At 35.8% G+C, this 12308-nt stretch overlaps 1 protein-coding gene across 1 annotated transcript in view; it reads left to right on the forward strand.

Moving 5' to 3' along the window:
* LOC145186595 (uncharacterized) overlaps positions 1 to 12308 on the forward strand; it is a 191770-nt gene that overhangs the window by 60758 nt on the left and 118704 nt on the right. The window contains exons 35-43 of the mRNA XM_090094555.1: positions 713 to 852; positions 943 to 1029; positions 1155 to 1271; positions 1506 to 1876; positions 3258 to 3940; positions 4530 to 4752; positions 4885 to 5032; positions 7541 to 8395; positions 11405 to 11911. Coding sequence (XP_089950681.1) covers positions 713 to 852; positions 943 to 1029; positions 1155 to 1271; positions 1506 to 1876; positions 3258 to 3940; positions 4530 to 4752; positions 4885 to 5032; positions 7541 to 8395; positions 11405 to 11911 — 3131 coding nt within the window. The remainder of the gene's footprint in view (positions 1 to 712; positions 853 to 942; positions 1030 to 1154; positions 1272 to 1505; positions 1877 to 3257; positions 3941 to 4529; positions 4753 to 4884; positions 5033 to 7540; positions 8396 to 11404; positions 11912 to 12308) is intronic.

Below are 12308 nucleotides of genomic sequence, written 5' to 3' on the forward strand. Positions count from 1 at the left end.
ATGTGGGTAGACAAAGGTAAAGAGTTTTATAACAAGCATGTGAAAGCGTTGGGAGTGCAATTGTATTCCACTGAAAACGAGGAAAAAAGTTCTGTTGTTGAACGATGGAATAGAACGATGAAAGAGAGAATGTTTAAATATTTTTCAGCCAACAACACTCATAAATACATTGACGTATTAGATGAAATGGTGGAAAATTATAACAACGCCAAACACTCTTCCATCAAAATGACTCCAGTGGAAGCTAGGGATAAAAAGAATAAATATAGGGTTTGGATGAGCCTGAATGGAAAGACGCAAACAGAAAGAGCAGAACCAAAATTTTCAATGGGAGACAAAGTGAGGATTGTAAAAAAGAAGTCTCATTTTGAAAAGGGGTATACACCGAGATGGACTGAAGAGGTTTTTACCGTGTTAAATGTTCAGCATACGAATCCACCCACGTATAAAATCGCTGATGCTAACGGTGAAGAAATTAAAGGTACGTTTTATGAACAAGAAATGCAAAAGACAGCTCAAGACATATTCAGAATTGAAAAAGTCATTCGAAAGCAAAAGAACAGATCTTTAGTAAAATGGTTTGGATATCCAGATTCATTTAACTCTTGGGTGAATAATGAAGAATTGATACGTTTGCAAAAATAGTCGCGTCGTTTTGTATAGCAAGAAAAAAAATTTTTGATTTTGAGTTAAATAAAAATCTTGTATATAGAAAAGAAATGAATGCGACAATGAATGAGATGATTATAAAAATAAATGTGCTTGAAGCTGATATGTATGAATGCATGAAACATATTGACTTGAATAAGTTTATGTCTAAGTACCAATTGATGTTGAATGAATTACGCTGTAGTATGTATGAAGCAGAGAATTTAGATGATATGAAAGATATCCTTAAAAAGATGTTTTATTTTGAAAGTGAATTGGTTGATGATTTTTTAGAAGTGGAAGATTATTTTCGATGGGATAGTAGAAATATTAAATTGGAAACAACCATGAATAACTTGCGTAGACACTGTGATATATTTGGTGAAATAATTCAAATGATGATAAAGAAGTGAAAAAATTTTTATTTTGAGTTAAATAAAAATCTTGTATAAGAAAAGAAATGAATTTTATTACAATTGAAAATTTTGATGAGAGCAAATTATCAGTTGGAGAAATTTACACAGCAACAAAACCAGTAGTATATCAAAAAGTGACAGTAAAATATTCTTATCCAACTGGAGATGGACCTCTTGTATTACGAACACCTACATTATTTTCGTATGGTGTGTGTGAGAATAAAGATCCGGCAACACAAAAACTGAATGGTTATTCCATGTCCTTCGTTTGCTTTGATGCTAAAAAGGGAAAGACAGAAGAAGAAGCAAAGTTTATTAGCACAATGGAAAAGATTACTTTGTTTATTAGAGGTAAAGTAGATAAATTGTCATCCAAACTTAAAAAAGGAGGAAGAAAAAAGCAAATTAATTCAGACGAATTGAGTATTTTAAAATATAAAGCTGACAATGCTGATGCAGCGCCAGTGTTTTATGCTAAAATGTATATAACTAAAAATTCGAAGAATTTTAATGGATCTGAAGGATCTAAAAATGAAGACGAAATATTCATTACTTCTACATTTCATAGAAAGAAAACAGCTCTTGATATAAAAAATGGAGTCAAAGGAGAACGTCATAATAAAAATTTGGTCTTATCTTCTGGACATGATTTTATCAACCAAAGATGTTATGCTATTGGAGGACTTAGAATTGAGGGGGTGTATATTGGTCCTTCGATTGTGTCTATTCAAGTTAAACTGTCCGAAGCCATCATCGTAAAAAATGCGTCTTTACCTCATAGCATCATGATGTGTGAAAACTTGGATTTAGAGGTAAAAGAATCAGACGAGGAAATGTAAAGCACAAAAACTGAAAATAAAACGACTTAAAACATTTTATTTTCATATTAAAAATGCATGCCCCACACAAGTTGTTTAAAAACAGCGCCTCAGTAGAGATTCACAATTTTAATTTCCAGCTGAGTCATTTAGAGGATAGAGTCAAAGAGTTGGAACGAAAAAATATGAAAAATATTATTGTAACAAAGAAAAAGTTGGATTATCCCACCTATTTCAACATCAACAGGCAGCACGAGATTTTTGCTCAACAAGACATTAAATTTCCTCCTGTATCTCACAAGCAGATATCGTTGTCTGTAGGTTTACAATTAGACAAAGGAATTGCTGTCGTCACTTTGATGGATAAAATAAGCAACCAATTGAATTATTTCAAAAACGATGCTATTTTTTCCGAGTCTGTGGATGACATAGTTATGACCATACACAATTATAACAACCAGGAAGTCATCGTTAAAAAAGGTGAAAAGCTTTGTAAAATAAACTACATCGATTCGAATTAAAAAAAATGTGTCTTTGTTAAAAAGATGGAGATAATCAAAAACACTGAAAAAATTTATCCAGTTCTTCCAACGGCACCATCAGATGGAGGGCATTTATATCGACTTCAAAAAATAAGTGAGATCCAAAAAGAAATAGAGGATGAAAAAGTGAAACGAATGGCTTTGAGTAAAAAATACCATCGAGCGGCAAAAATAATTCGTTTCACCGACGACGGATTACAAACGGTATGCATTGGTTTAGGGGTTACAGGGATTGCACTTTTATCAACCGTCGTTGCCACTCCAGTTTCGATTGCGTGTGAAGGGGTTGCTGTTGTATTGGGAGCTTTATCCATTTTCGGAAATCATCAGAACAAAAAAATGATGTTAAAGGCTGAAAAGCACGAAAAATTGAAAGTTCTTTCCGAGTCAAAATTGAATACGATTAGCGACCACATTTCAAAATCTCTTATGGATGGATTTGTGAGTGATTCCGAGTACGAACTCATTCTCAGCGAGCTTCAAAAATTCAAAACTATGACTGAAGAAATCCGAACCAAGACAAAAAGCGTCATTGACGAATTGACTAAAGAGTCGTTGATCCAAAAAGGAAGAGAAGACGCGATAAAAGCATTCAACAACTTGTTTAAGAAAAATTAAAGAATCCAAAAAGAAATCGTAAACGCAATCGAGTTTTTGTTTTAAGTTTTTTTCTCCGTATTCTAAAAATGTCTTTTTTTAGAATACAAGATCCTGAAAAGCGAGATGAGATTTTGAGAGAATATAGAGCTAATAGAGAAAAGCTTTATAATGAGAGTCTCAACACCAACATTTCAGATGCAAATTATCAGACTGATTTGAGCAAGTTTTTTAAGCCTCTGATTGAGAGCAATGAGAAGACGTTCAAAAAGATAAAATCCGAGGTTAAAAACGAGGTTAAAAAAGAGGAGGAGAGCATCAAGCAAGAAGCGCCTTTAGAGTCGTCTATTTTTCCTGAGGATGATCAGTTCATAAAAAGTTTGTTTGATCTGGACACAAGAGCTGAATTTAAAAGAAGCTTTAAGAACAAGTTTGAATTGAGCAAAAGCGATGGTCAATATACGATTGGAAAAATGGGGGTGATGTTTGAAGGAAACGATATGATTGTTGGAGGCGAAAGGTATGAAGGAACCAAAGGTCTTTGGGAGTTGATGACCAATCCAAACGTTTCAAAAAACGTGACAGCAGAAGATGTATTTAATTACTCGAAAATTTTAGTAGAGAGTGAGGCCGTAAAGTCGGATGCGAGACACAACAAGCCTAAAGTAACAGAGGTTGAGAAATACAATAAATTCATCATACCTATTGAAAACAGACTTAAAGAAAAAAAAGGTCATGGTTTGATTATCCTTCCGAGCGATCCTAATGCGTTGGTGGAAAAACTTCAATTGAGTATTGCTGCAGGACATGCTGGAAATATAGCATCGAGAAACGAAGCCGTTGCCATTTGTGACGAGCTTTTGAGACAGGGGGAAATAAACAAAGAAGAATACAGAGCAATTCAAAAATACATCGAGTCGTGAAAACGGATCTAAAAAAATATTTTCTCATTTTAAAAAAATGCTCATTGTGAACAACAGAAGATATTTTAAAAAGAACGTCGTTGGAGGTGGAGGAATCATGGACGCGATTAAAAATTTTTTGAGGAGAATGGCAGCTTCAAACGCTTCACGATCGTCTCTTCATTTATTGAGAAAAGCAGCAGCAAGCGAAATTGGAAGAGAAGCAATCACAGCCGCCAAATCAGCTGGAAAAGAATTAGCCTCTTCAGCTATATCCACTGCTAAAGACGTTGCCATCGACAAAGGAAAAAAAGCGCTTGAAAAAGTTTACGCCAAGACAGGTACGGTGAATCCAAACCAATTACTCACCACGATTGTAAACGAAGCGGCAAAGACTGATCCGTATATTAATCCAATGGAAGAGCTGCATAAAAAAATGTTTGGTTCTTCCATTCAAGTGAAAAAGAAAATGACGAAAAAGAATGCGGCTAGAATCCAAGATCTCGTTAAAATGGGTAGCGGGCTTTTGATTGCTTGATTTTTTTAACGAATCAAAAATGACATAAATTTTTTTTTTCTCATTTTAAAAATGATAAACACCGATAGATTAAGAGTTGATGAAATGCCAGAGTATGACACTGGAATTGAAAAAGTTGATTTTTTCGAGTACCTCCCAACAAACCTCGATTTAAATTCATCAGGATCGATCGTTTTTGAGATTGATTGTCAATCTGTGCAAACAGTACCATCAGAGGCTTACATCCTCGTTGAAGGGGTTCTCAAAAAAGCAGATGGAACTGCATACACAGCAACAGACAACATTGCTCTGGTGAACAACGCCATCATGTATTTGTTTAATGATGTCACCTATGATTTATCAGGACAACAAGTGGAAAGAGTCATGTATCCAGGTCAAGGAACAACCATGCTTGGATTGTTGAAATACCCTTTTGGTTTTCAGCTTGCAGATGGTTTGAAGCAAATGTGGTATAAAGACACTTCAAACGCCACCGGAAATCCAGGATTTGTTGTAAGACGAGACCACTTGTTTGCAGACACGACATCCATTGGTGCATTTTCGTTCAAGATACCATTAAAACACATTTTTGGTTTTTGCGAAACTTACGACAAAGTTGTTTATGGCTTCAGACACATCATTACCTTCACAAAAAAAGAATACGACGACGCCATTTACAGAGCCGAGACTGTTGCTGCAGGAATGATCGACCTTAAAAAATTCAGACTTTTTATGCCTAGAATTGAGTTGGATGTTTCGAAGAAATCCGAATTCTTGAAATTAATGACGAGTAAAATTTCCGTCCCAGTAGCCTATAAGTCAAGCAAAGTCGAAAGACAAGTCGTTCCTGCTGGTCTCACAGAATTCACTTGGACCCTAGGAAGAATCGTAGACAAAAGCGTTCCGAGATATATCGTGCTTGGACTTCAGACAAACAAGAATTCCAGTCAAATTGTAAATCCAGCCATTTTCAACCATTGTGATGTTAGCAATTTTTTCGTAACCGTCAATGGAATAAAATATCCAAATTACAATTACGATTTGAATTTTGGAGAAAAGAAAATTACCATGGCACATTCTGACGCGTTCTCTTTTGACGATAAATATTACGGTACAAACGAACTTGTTTGTCAATCTGGTTTGACTCTGATTGATTATAAAAATTTGTTTCCGTTGTTTTTTGTAGACATTAGTAAGCAAAAAGAAAGAGTTGTTTCTGAAACGGCAGAATTGGTAGTCAACCTCAAATTTCGAACAGCAGTACCAGAAAACACCGTTATTTTTGCAGTGATCATTTCAGACAGATTGATCAAATTCGATTCCGACGGAACCAACATGAACGTTGTTTATTAGGTTTGAAAGTTCGTCATGAGATTCTTAATAAAAATGATTTAAATAAATTTTTTTTCTTTTTAAAAATAAAACATGAGATATACAAAAAATTATCTGAAAAATTTGCTTATGGAAAATGGAATCACATTAACCTCAAACAAATTGTTGCCTTTGATGATGATTGCGATTGAGAATAATCTAATAAGTAAAGATTCGCTTTTGAAAGGTGTAAAAGAACACAGGCCAGTAGGTCGACCAAAAAAAGAAATAAAAATGAAAAATGAGAAAACGGAAAAAAAACCGATCGATCCAAAATACGAGAGACTTGGTTCAATTCGAAATAAACCTGTGTCTGTGAAAACAACCAATATGGAAACCGGGGAAGTGGCTGAATACAAATCCCTTTACAAAGCAATGAAAAAGACAGGACATGGATGGAGATATTTAGAACGTCGAAATGGAAAAGTGGAAGATGGAATAAAGATTGAAATTTTAAATTCGGAAAAGCTAGAAAGAAAAAGTCCGTGAGAAATGTAAAAAAAATTTTTTCAATTCTTTTTTCAGAGAATTGAAAAGAAATAAAAATATTAGAAAAATGATTTTGGGTTAAATAAATTTCTTGCTATAATAAAAATGGAAAACAAAACGTTGAAAGAATTAAAAGAAATTGCTAAAGAGCAAAAAATTAAATATTATTACAATTTGAGAAAGGCTGATCTTGTAAGAGTCTTGCAACCTTCAAGACCTGTGGTAAAGCCTCCTATTGCTCCGAAACCAGCGATCATTCCACCGAGATCTGTAGTAAAACCTCCTATTGCTCCGAAACCAATTCATTTGCAAAAACACATCCTTGATGAACCGGTTTTAGATTTAACACCTGCCATAACACCAAAACCAGTCATTCCACCGAGACCTTCATTTTTTTCAAGTCTGAAGGCAGCTGCAAAAAGTGTGGCGTCGTATGTTAAAACTAAGTTTGATGATGTTAAAGATTGGATAGAACCCTACGTTCCTGAAGTAGTCAAGGAGAAGGTAAACGAATCAGCGGAACAAATCGATAAAAAGATACTGTCTATCAAATCACTTGTATTAAAAACAGTGTATAAACAGCCCTTGCCAAGGCCTTATAAAATAAAATTCAAGTTGACTGAACACGCGTTGGGTAGTACTGTTAGGTTATATTCTTACAAGCCTTCTTCTCAATATCAAGACATTGCATCCTTTTTTAATTTGGTAAGAGAGTCTGCCATTCAAACCATGGAAGGAGAAAGGAATACAAAGGTAAGAATTATTTTAACGTGTAAAATGAAATCTGTAAGCATGATGACTGGTGAAGAAGTGACTCGGGAAGCAAGCTTTTCATCCAGCTCGGAAATTATTCGAGCAGCTACAGTTGTAAGAGAACTCATGGGTGAGATGGAAGAAAAAGTCTTGGAAAGTAGTGTCAAATACAATGCTTTAGGTTCTAATAGCATCCTATCTAAGATTTTAAGAATGGATATAAACTTTATCGATTACACACCTCTCAGCGGTGGATCCTACATTGAGCTGACTGACGATCTAAAAGACAAAAAGGCAATCATCAACATGAAAAACAACGACAATCAATGCTTTAAATGGTCAGTTACCAGAGCGTTGAATCTGAAAAATAAAAACAACGAAAGAATTGATGAAGACTTGATTGAAAAGTCAAAAGAGCTGAATTGGGAAGGAATGGAGTTTCCTGTGAATTACCATAATATTGGCAAGTTTGAAAAAAATAATCCAGACATTAGCATCAACGTTTTTGAGTATGAAAATAAAAAACCCAACCCTTTGAAAGTATCTGGCTTTCTCGATCGAAAGCATAATGTTGATTTGCTGTATATTAAAAACGAAGACACAGAGCATTACTGTCTCATTAATAGTTTCAGTCGATTTGCCGGCTCCTCAGCATCAAAAGGTAAAAGAAAACAACATTTTTGCAGAAGGTGTCTTCAATGTTATGATCAAGAAGAAAAGCTTCAAAAACATCGAGAAGATTGTTATAAAAACGCGCCAATGAGAATTGAACTTCCTAAAAAGGGTGCAACTCTTCAGTTTAAAGGCATCGGAAAGTCAATGAGGGTTCCATTTATCGTATATGCTGACTTTGAAAGCTTTATCAAACCTATCGATGACAACACTGAGTATAATAATAAAGATTCATATACCAAAAAGTTTCAAAGACACATTCCAAGTTCCTTTTCCTATTACATCAAATGTTTTGATGAAACCGTTTTAGAGCACGATCCAGTCATTTCCGTATCGTCAAACGAGAACCAAGACGTGGCTCAATTTTTTGCTGAAAATTTGGAAAGCGCAATAAAAGAAATTTTTGGAAAAATCGAGAAAAAAAAGATGGTTTTGACGGAAGAGGACGAAATTAATTTCAAATCAGCAACAGTTTGCCACATTTGCAATAAAAATCTCAAAGACGACAAAGTACACGATCACTGTCATTTTACTGGAAAATATCGAGGAGCGGCTCACGACGATTGCAATAAAAAATATCAAGTTCCAAAATTCATCCCGGTCGTTTTTCATAACTTGTCTGGATACGACGCTCATTTGTTCATCAAGAAATTAGGTGGAAAGATCACTTGTATACCCAACAATGAAGAAAAATATATCAGTTTCTCGAAAAAAATCAAAGTGGGAGAGTACATTGGAAAAGATGGAAAACCAAAAAACAAAAAAATTGAATTGAGGTTCATCGACAGCTTTAAATTCCTTTCCTTCAGTTTGGATACTTTGTCTAAAAATTTAAAGCAAGAGCAGTTTAAAAGTCTTGCATTACATTTTGAAGGTGAAAAATTTAATTTGCTTTGTAAAAAAGGTGTGTACCCTTACGATTGGGTGGACGGATTCGATAAATTTCAAGAAACGCAATTACCGCCAAAAGAAGCGTTTTTCTCAAAACTTAGACACGAGGGAATAAGCGATGAAGAATACACGCATGCGCAAAAGGTTTGGAACACGTTTCAATGCAAAACGTTCAGAGATTATCACGATTTGTACAACGTGTCGGATGTGTTGATACTGGCAGATGTCTTTGAAACTTTTAGAGACACTTGTATGAAACATTACAGTCTTGATCCTGCTTGGTATTACACCTCCCCTGGTTTGGCTTGGGATGCTATGCTAAAGAAAACTGAAGTTGTAATAGAGCTTATAACCGATATTGATATGCTCAACATGATTCGAAAAGGAATACGCGGTGGAATCTGCATGATCTCCAATCGACATGGAACTGCTAACAACAAATACATGAGTGATGATTATAAGCCTTCAGAACCTTCGAAGTTTCTTCAATATTTAGACGCCAATAATCTTTATGGATATGCTATGAGCAAACCTCTTCCAGTTAGAGGATTTAGATGGATGACTGAGGATGAACTTTTAAATTGGAAATCCATGCCTTGCATTCTCGAAGTCGATTTAGATTACCCTGAAAGTCTTCACGATTTACACAATGATTACCCTTTAGCTCCTGAAAGAATGCTCGTTGGAAAAGTGGAAAAGTTAGTTCCCAATTTAAACAACAAAGAAAAATATGTCATTCACCATGAAAACCTAAAACTCTATGAACGAATGGGGTTGATCATTACCAAAATTCATCGTGCTATCACCTTTGAAGAAGAACCTTTCATGAAAGACTACATTGACTTCAACACCAAAGAAAGAGCAAAAGCTACAAGCGAATCTGATAAAGAATTTTTCAAGCTCATGAACAACTCTGTCTTTGGGAAAACCATGGAGAATATTCTAAAACGCGTTGATGTTAGACTCATTACCACGAGAAAAGAAGCTATAAAATTATCTAAAAAAATTAAATATAAACGAAACACCATTTTTGATGAAAACTTAATCGCGGTTCACATGGAAAAGACATTTGTTTTTTACGACAAACCTGTTTTCTTGGGAATGAGCATCCTAGACATCAGCAAAACACTCATGTATGAACATCACTACGACTACATGAAACCTAAATACGAGGATAAGGTGAAATTACTCATGACTGATACTGACTCGCTCTTTTATGAAATAGAAACGGAGGACTTTTACAAAGACATTGCCGATGACGTTGAAAGCAAGTTTGACACTAGCGAATTCGCGAAAGATCATCCTGCCGTTCAAAACTTTGGATTTGACGTTGGGTTTAAAAATAAAAAGGTTATCGGTAAGTTTAAGGATGAAGCAGGTGGTAAGCAAATTAAAGAGTTTGTTGGGCTTCGTCCTAAGCTCTACTCTTACAAGATCCTTGAAAAAGAAGAGAAAAAATGCAAAGGAATTCAGAATTGTGTGGTTAAAAAACACATCACTCATCAAGATTATAAAGACTGCTTAATGACTAAAGAAAAACAGCTCAGAAAAATGAACGTCATACGATCTCATCATCACGATGTTTACACCGAAGAAATTAACAAAGTCGCACTCAGCTCTAACGACGACAAAAGGATCATTTTGGAAGATGGAATACACACGTTGGCTTATGGTCACTACAAATTAAAAAAGGTAAGTGATAAAGACGAGTAACAAAAATGAAAGATTTAAAAAAATAACAAAATAAAAAAATGAGAAACAAAAAAATAAATGTGGAGGGAATTGTTTTACCAAACGAGGCTTTATCCACTATTCAGTTGATGGAAGCAGCAAAAAAACTAAAAATAAAAAACTTTCGAGGAGTTTTTGTCAGAGACGCGTTGCCAAAAAAGCCAAGAAAAAAAGAATGCGGAATTGTTAACACAGGGGATTCGAGCACAGATGGGTTTCATTGGGTGTGTTGGTTCAAAGACGGTGATAAAAAATTCAGCTTTGACTCTTACGCTCAGCCACCTCTCGTCGAGCTCGTTGACTATTTGAAAAGTCCTGTCTTTTACAACAGTGAAAGGGTACAATTTTGAAACACGTCTTATTGTGGACACTTGTGTCTTTACGTCTTGAAAAAATGCGAAGAGGGAGACAGCTTTCAAGACGTTGTCAACACCCTTTGGTGATTTTTTAAAAGTTTTACTCATTTAAAAAATTCGAAGAATTTTCCATGAATCCGCAAACGGATTTAAAAAATTTTTACCCCATTAAAAAATGATTGACAAATTCAACAGAAGCGAAATCAGTGTTTATTTTGATAGTGTTGCATCAGACTCAGCCAGCAACGTTTATATTAAAACGGACGGATCGAGCACCATCACTGCAGATTTGGATTACAACTCTCATAAAATCATCAACCTGGGTGAACCTACCAACGCACACGATGCTGCTACGAAAAATTACGTAGACAATCACGTGACAGGTGGTACTGGAACTGTAGTTGGAACTGCAGATTTGGATTTGAACTTTCACAAGGCAATCAATTTGAACGAACCGACCAATTTGCATGACGCCGCCACAAAAAATTACGTCGATGTGAGTTCGAGTCTATGTGTTAAAACAGATGGATCCAGCACGATCACAGGGATCATCGACATGAACTCACACAAGTTGATCAATGTGAGCGATCCTACCAATTTAAAAGACGCAGCGACAAAAGGGTATGTAGACACCAAAGTCTCTTACAACACTATTTCATACACCGACATTAACATGACTTCTCACAAATTGACTAATTTAGCTGAACCTACATCAGCTTCGGATTCAGCTACTAAAAATTACGTAGACACTCATGCTTCAGGTGGAACAACTGTAGGTGTAGCAGATTTGGATTTGAATTCACACAAATTGATCAACGTGACTGATCCAACCAACGCGCAAGATGGATCGACAAAAAATTACGTGGACTTGCTGTTGCAAAAATCGAGTTTGACCAGTGTCGTTCCAGGATCCAGTTTTACCAGTTTAGGGTTTAAGTCTCAGACGGTTGCGGCGCTAACCACTTCTCCTGTGTTTGCGTTTTCTGGAAAATCTGGTGTGCTGAGAAGGTTGTGGCTGGCTTTATACAGCTCCTCTGGTACGAATATTCCAGGTCAAGTTTTTATTCGAATCTTTACTGATGGAGAAATCAATGTAGGGAATTATGCAGAAACCACGGAAGGAATAGGAGTGGATCAAACAGGACTTGCCACTGATTTGCTTTTTTCTCCTTTAGGAGGAGCTTTTTACGCCAACTCTTTGCAGGGATGTAACATGTTTAACACCACTTCCTTGGGAGGATATTTCACGTTGGACATGCCTTTCAGAAACGACGTTTCCATTCAACTCGTCAACAGAAATGCTACTGCCATCACGTATTGGATTCAACCGTTCATTTCCACACTTGCCTCCATTCCTGCAACCATCCCTCTTTACAAGCTATACTGCAGAACGTTTCGATATTTGAATACCACTTATGGCAGTGAATACGTTTTGATGAACACCAACGGAAAAGGAAATGGTGTGTCGTTGAAATACATAAAGATGCACATCATTGGCGCCTCTGGAAACTGGTGGGAATCTAGAGTCAGAATGTACGATGGGAATTTACCTCCAGGTAACGGCGCTGTTCTCACTCCTTGGACACCGTACAACACCAACAATTA

This window comes from Hydra viridissima, unplaced genomic scaffold, assembly GCF_058129835.1.
Source record: "Hydra viridissima isolate aposymbiotic clone 2 unplaced genomic scaffold, HvirCarnegie_v1 scaffold_8, whole genome shotgun sequence".
Taxonomy (NCBI): Eukaryota; Metazoa; Cnidaria; class Hydrozoa; order Anthoathecata; family Hydridae; genus Hydra; species Hydra viridissima.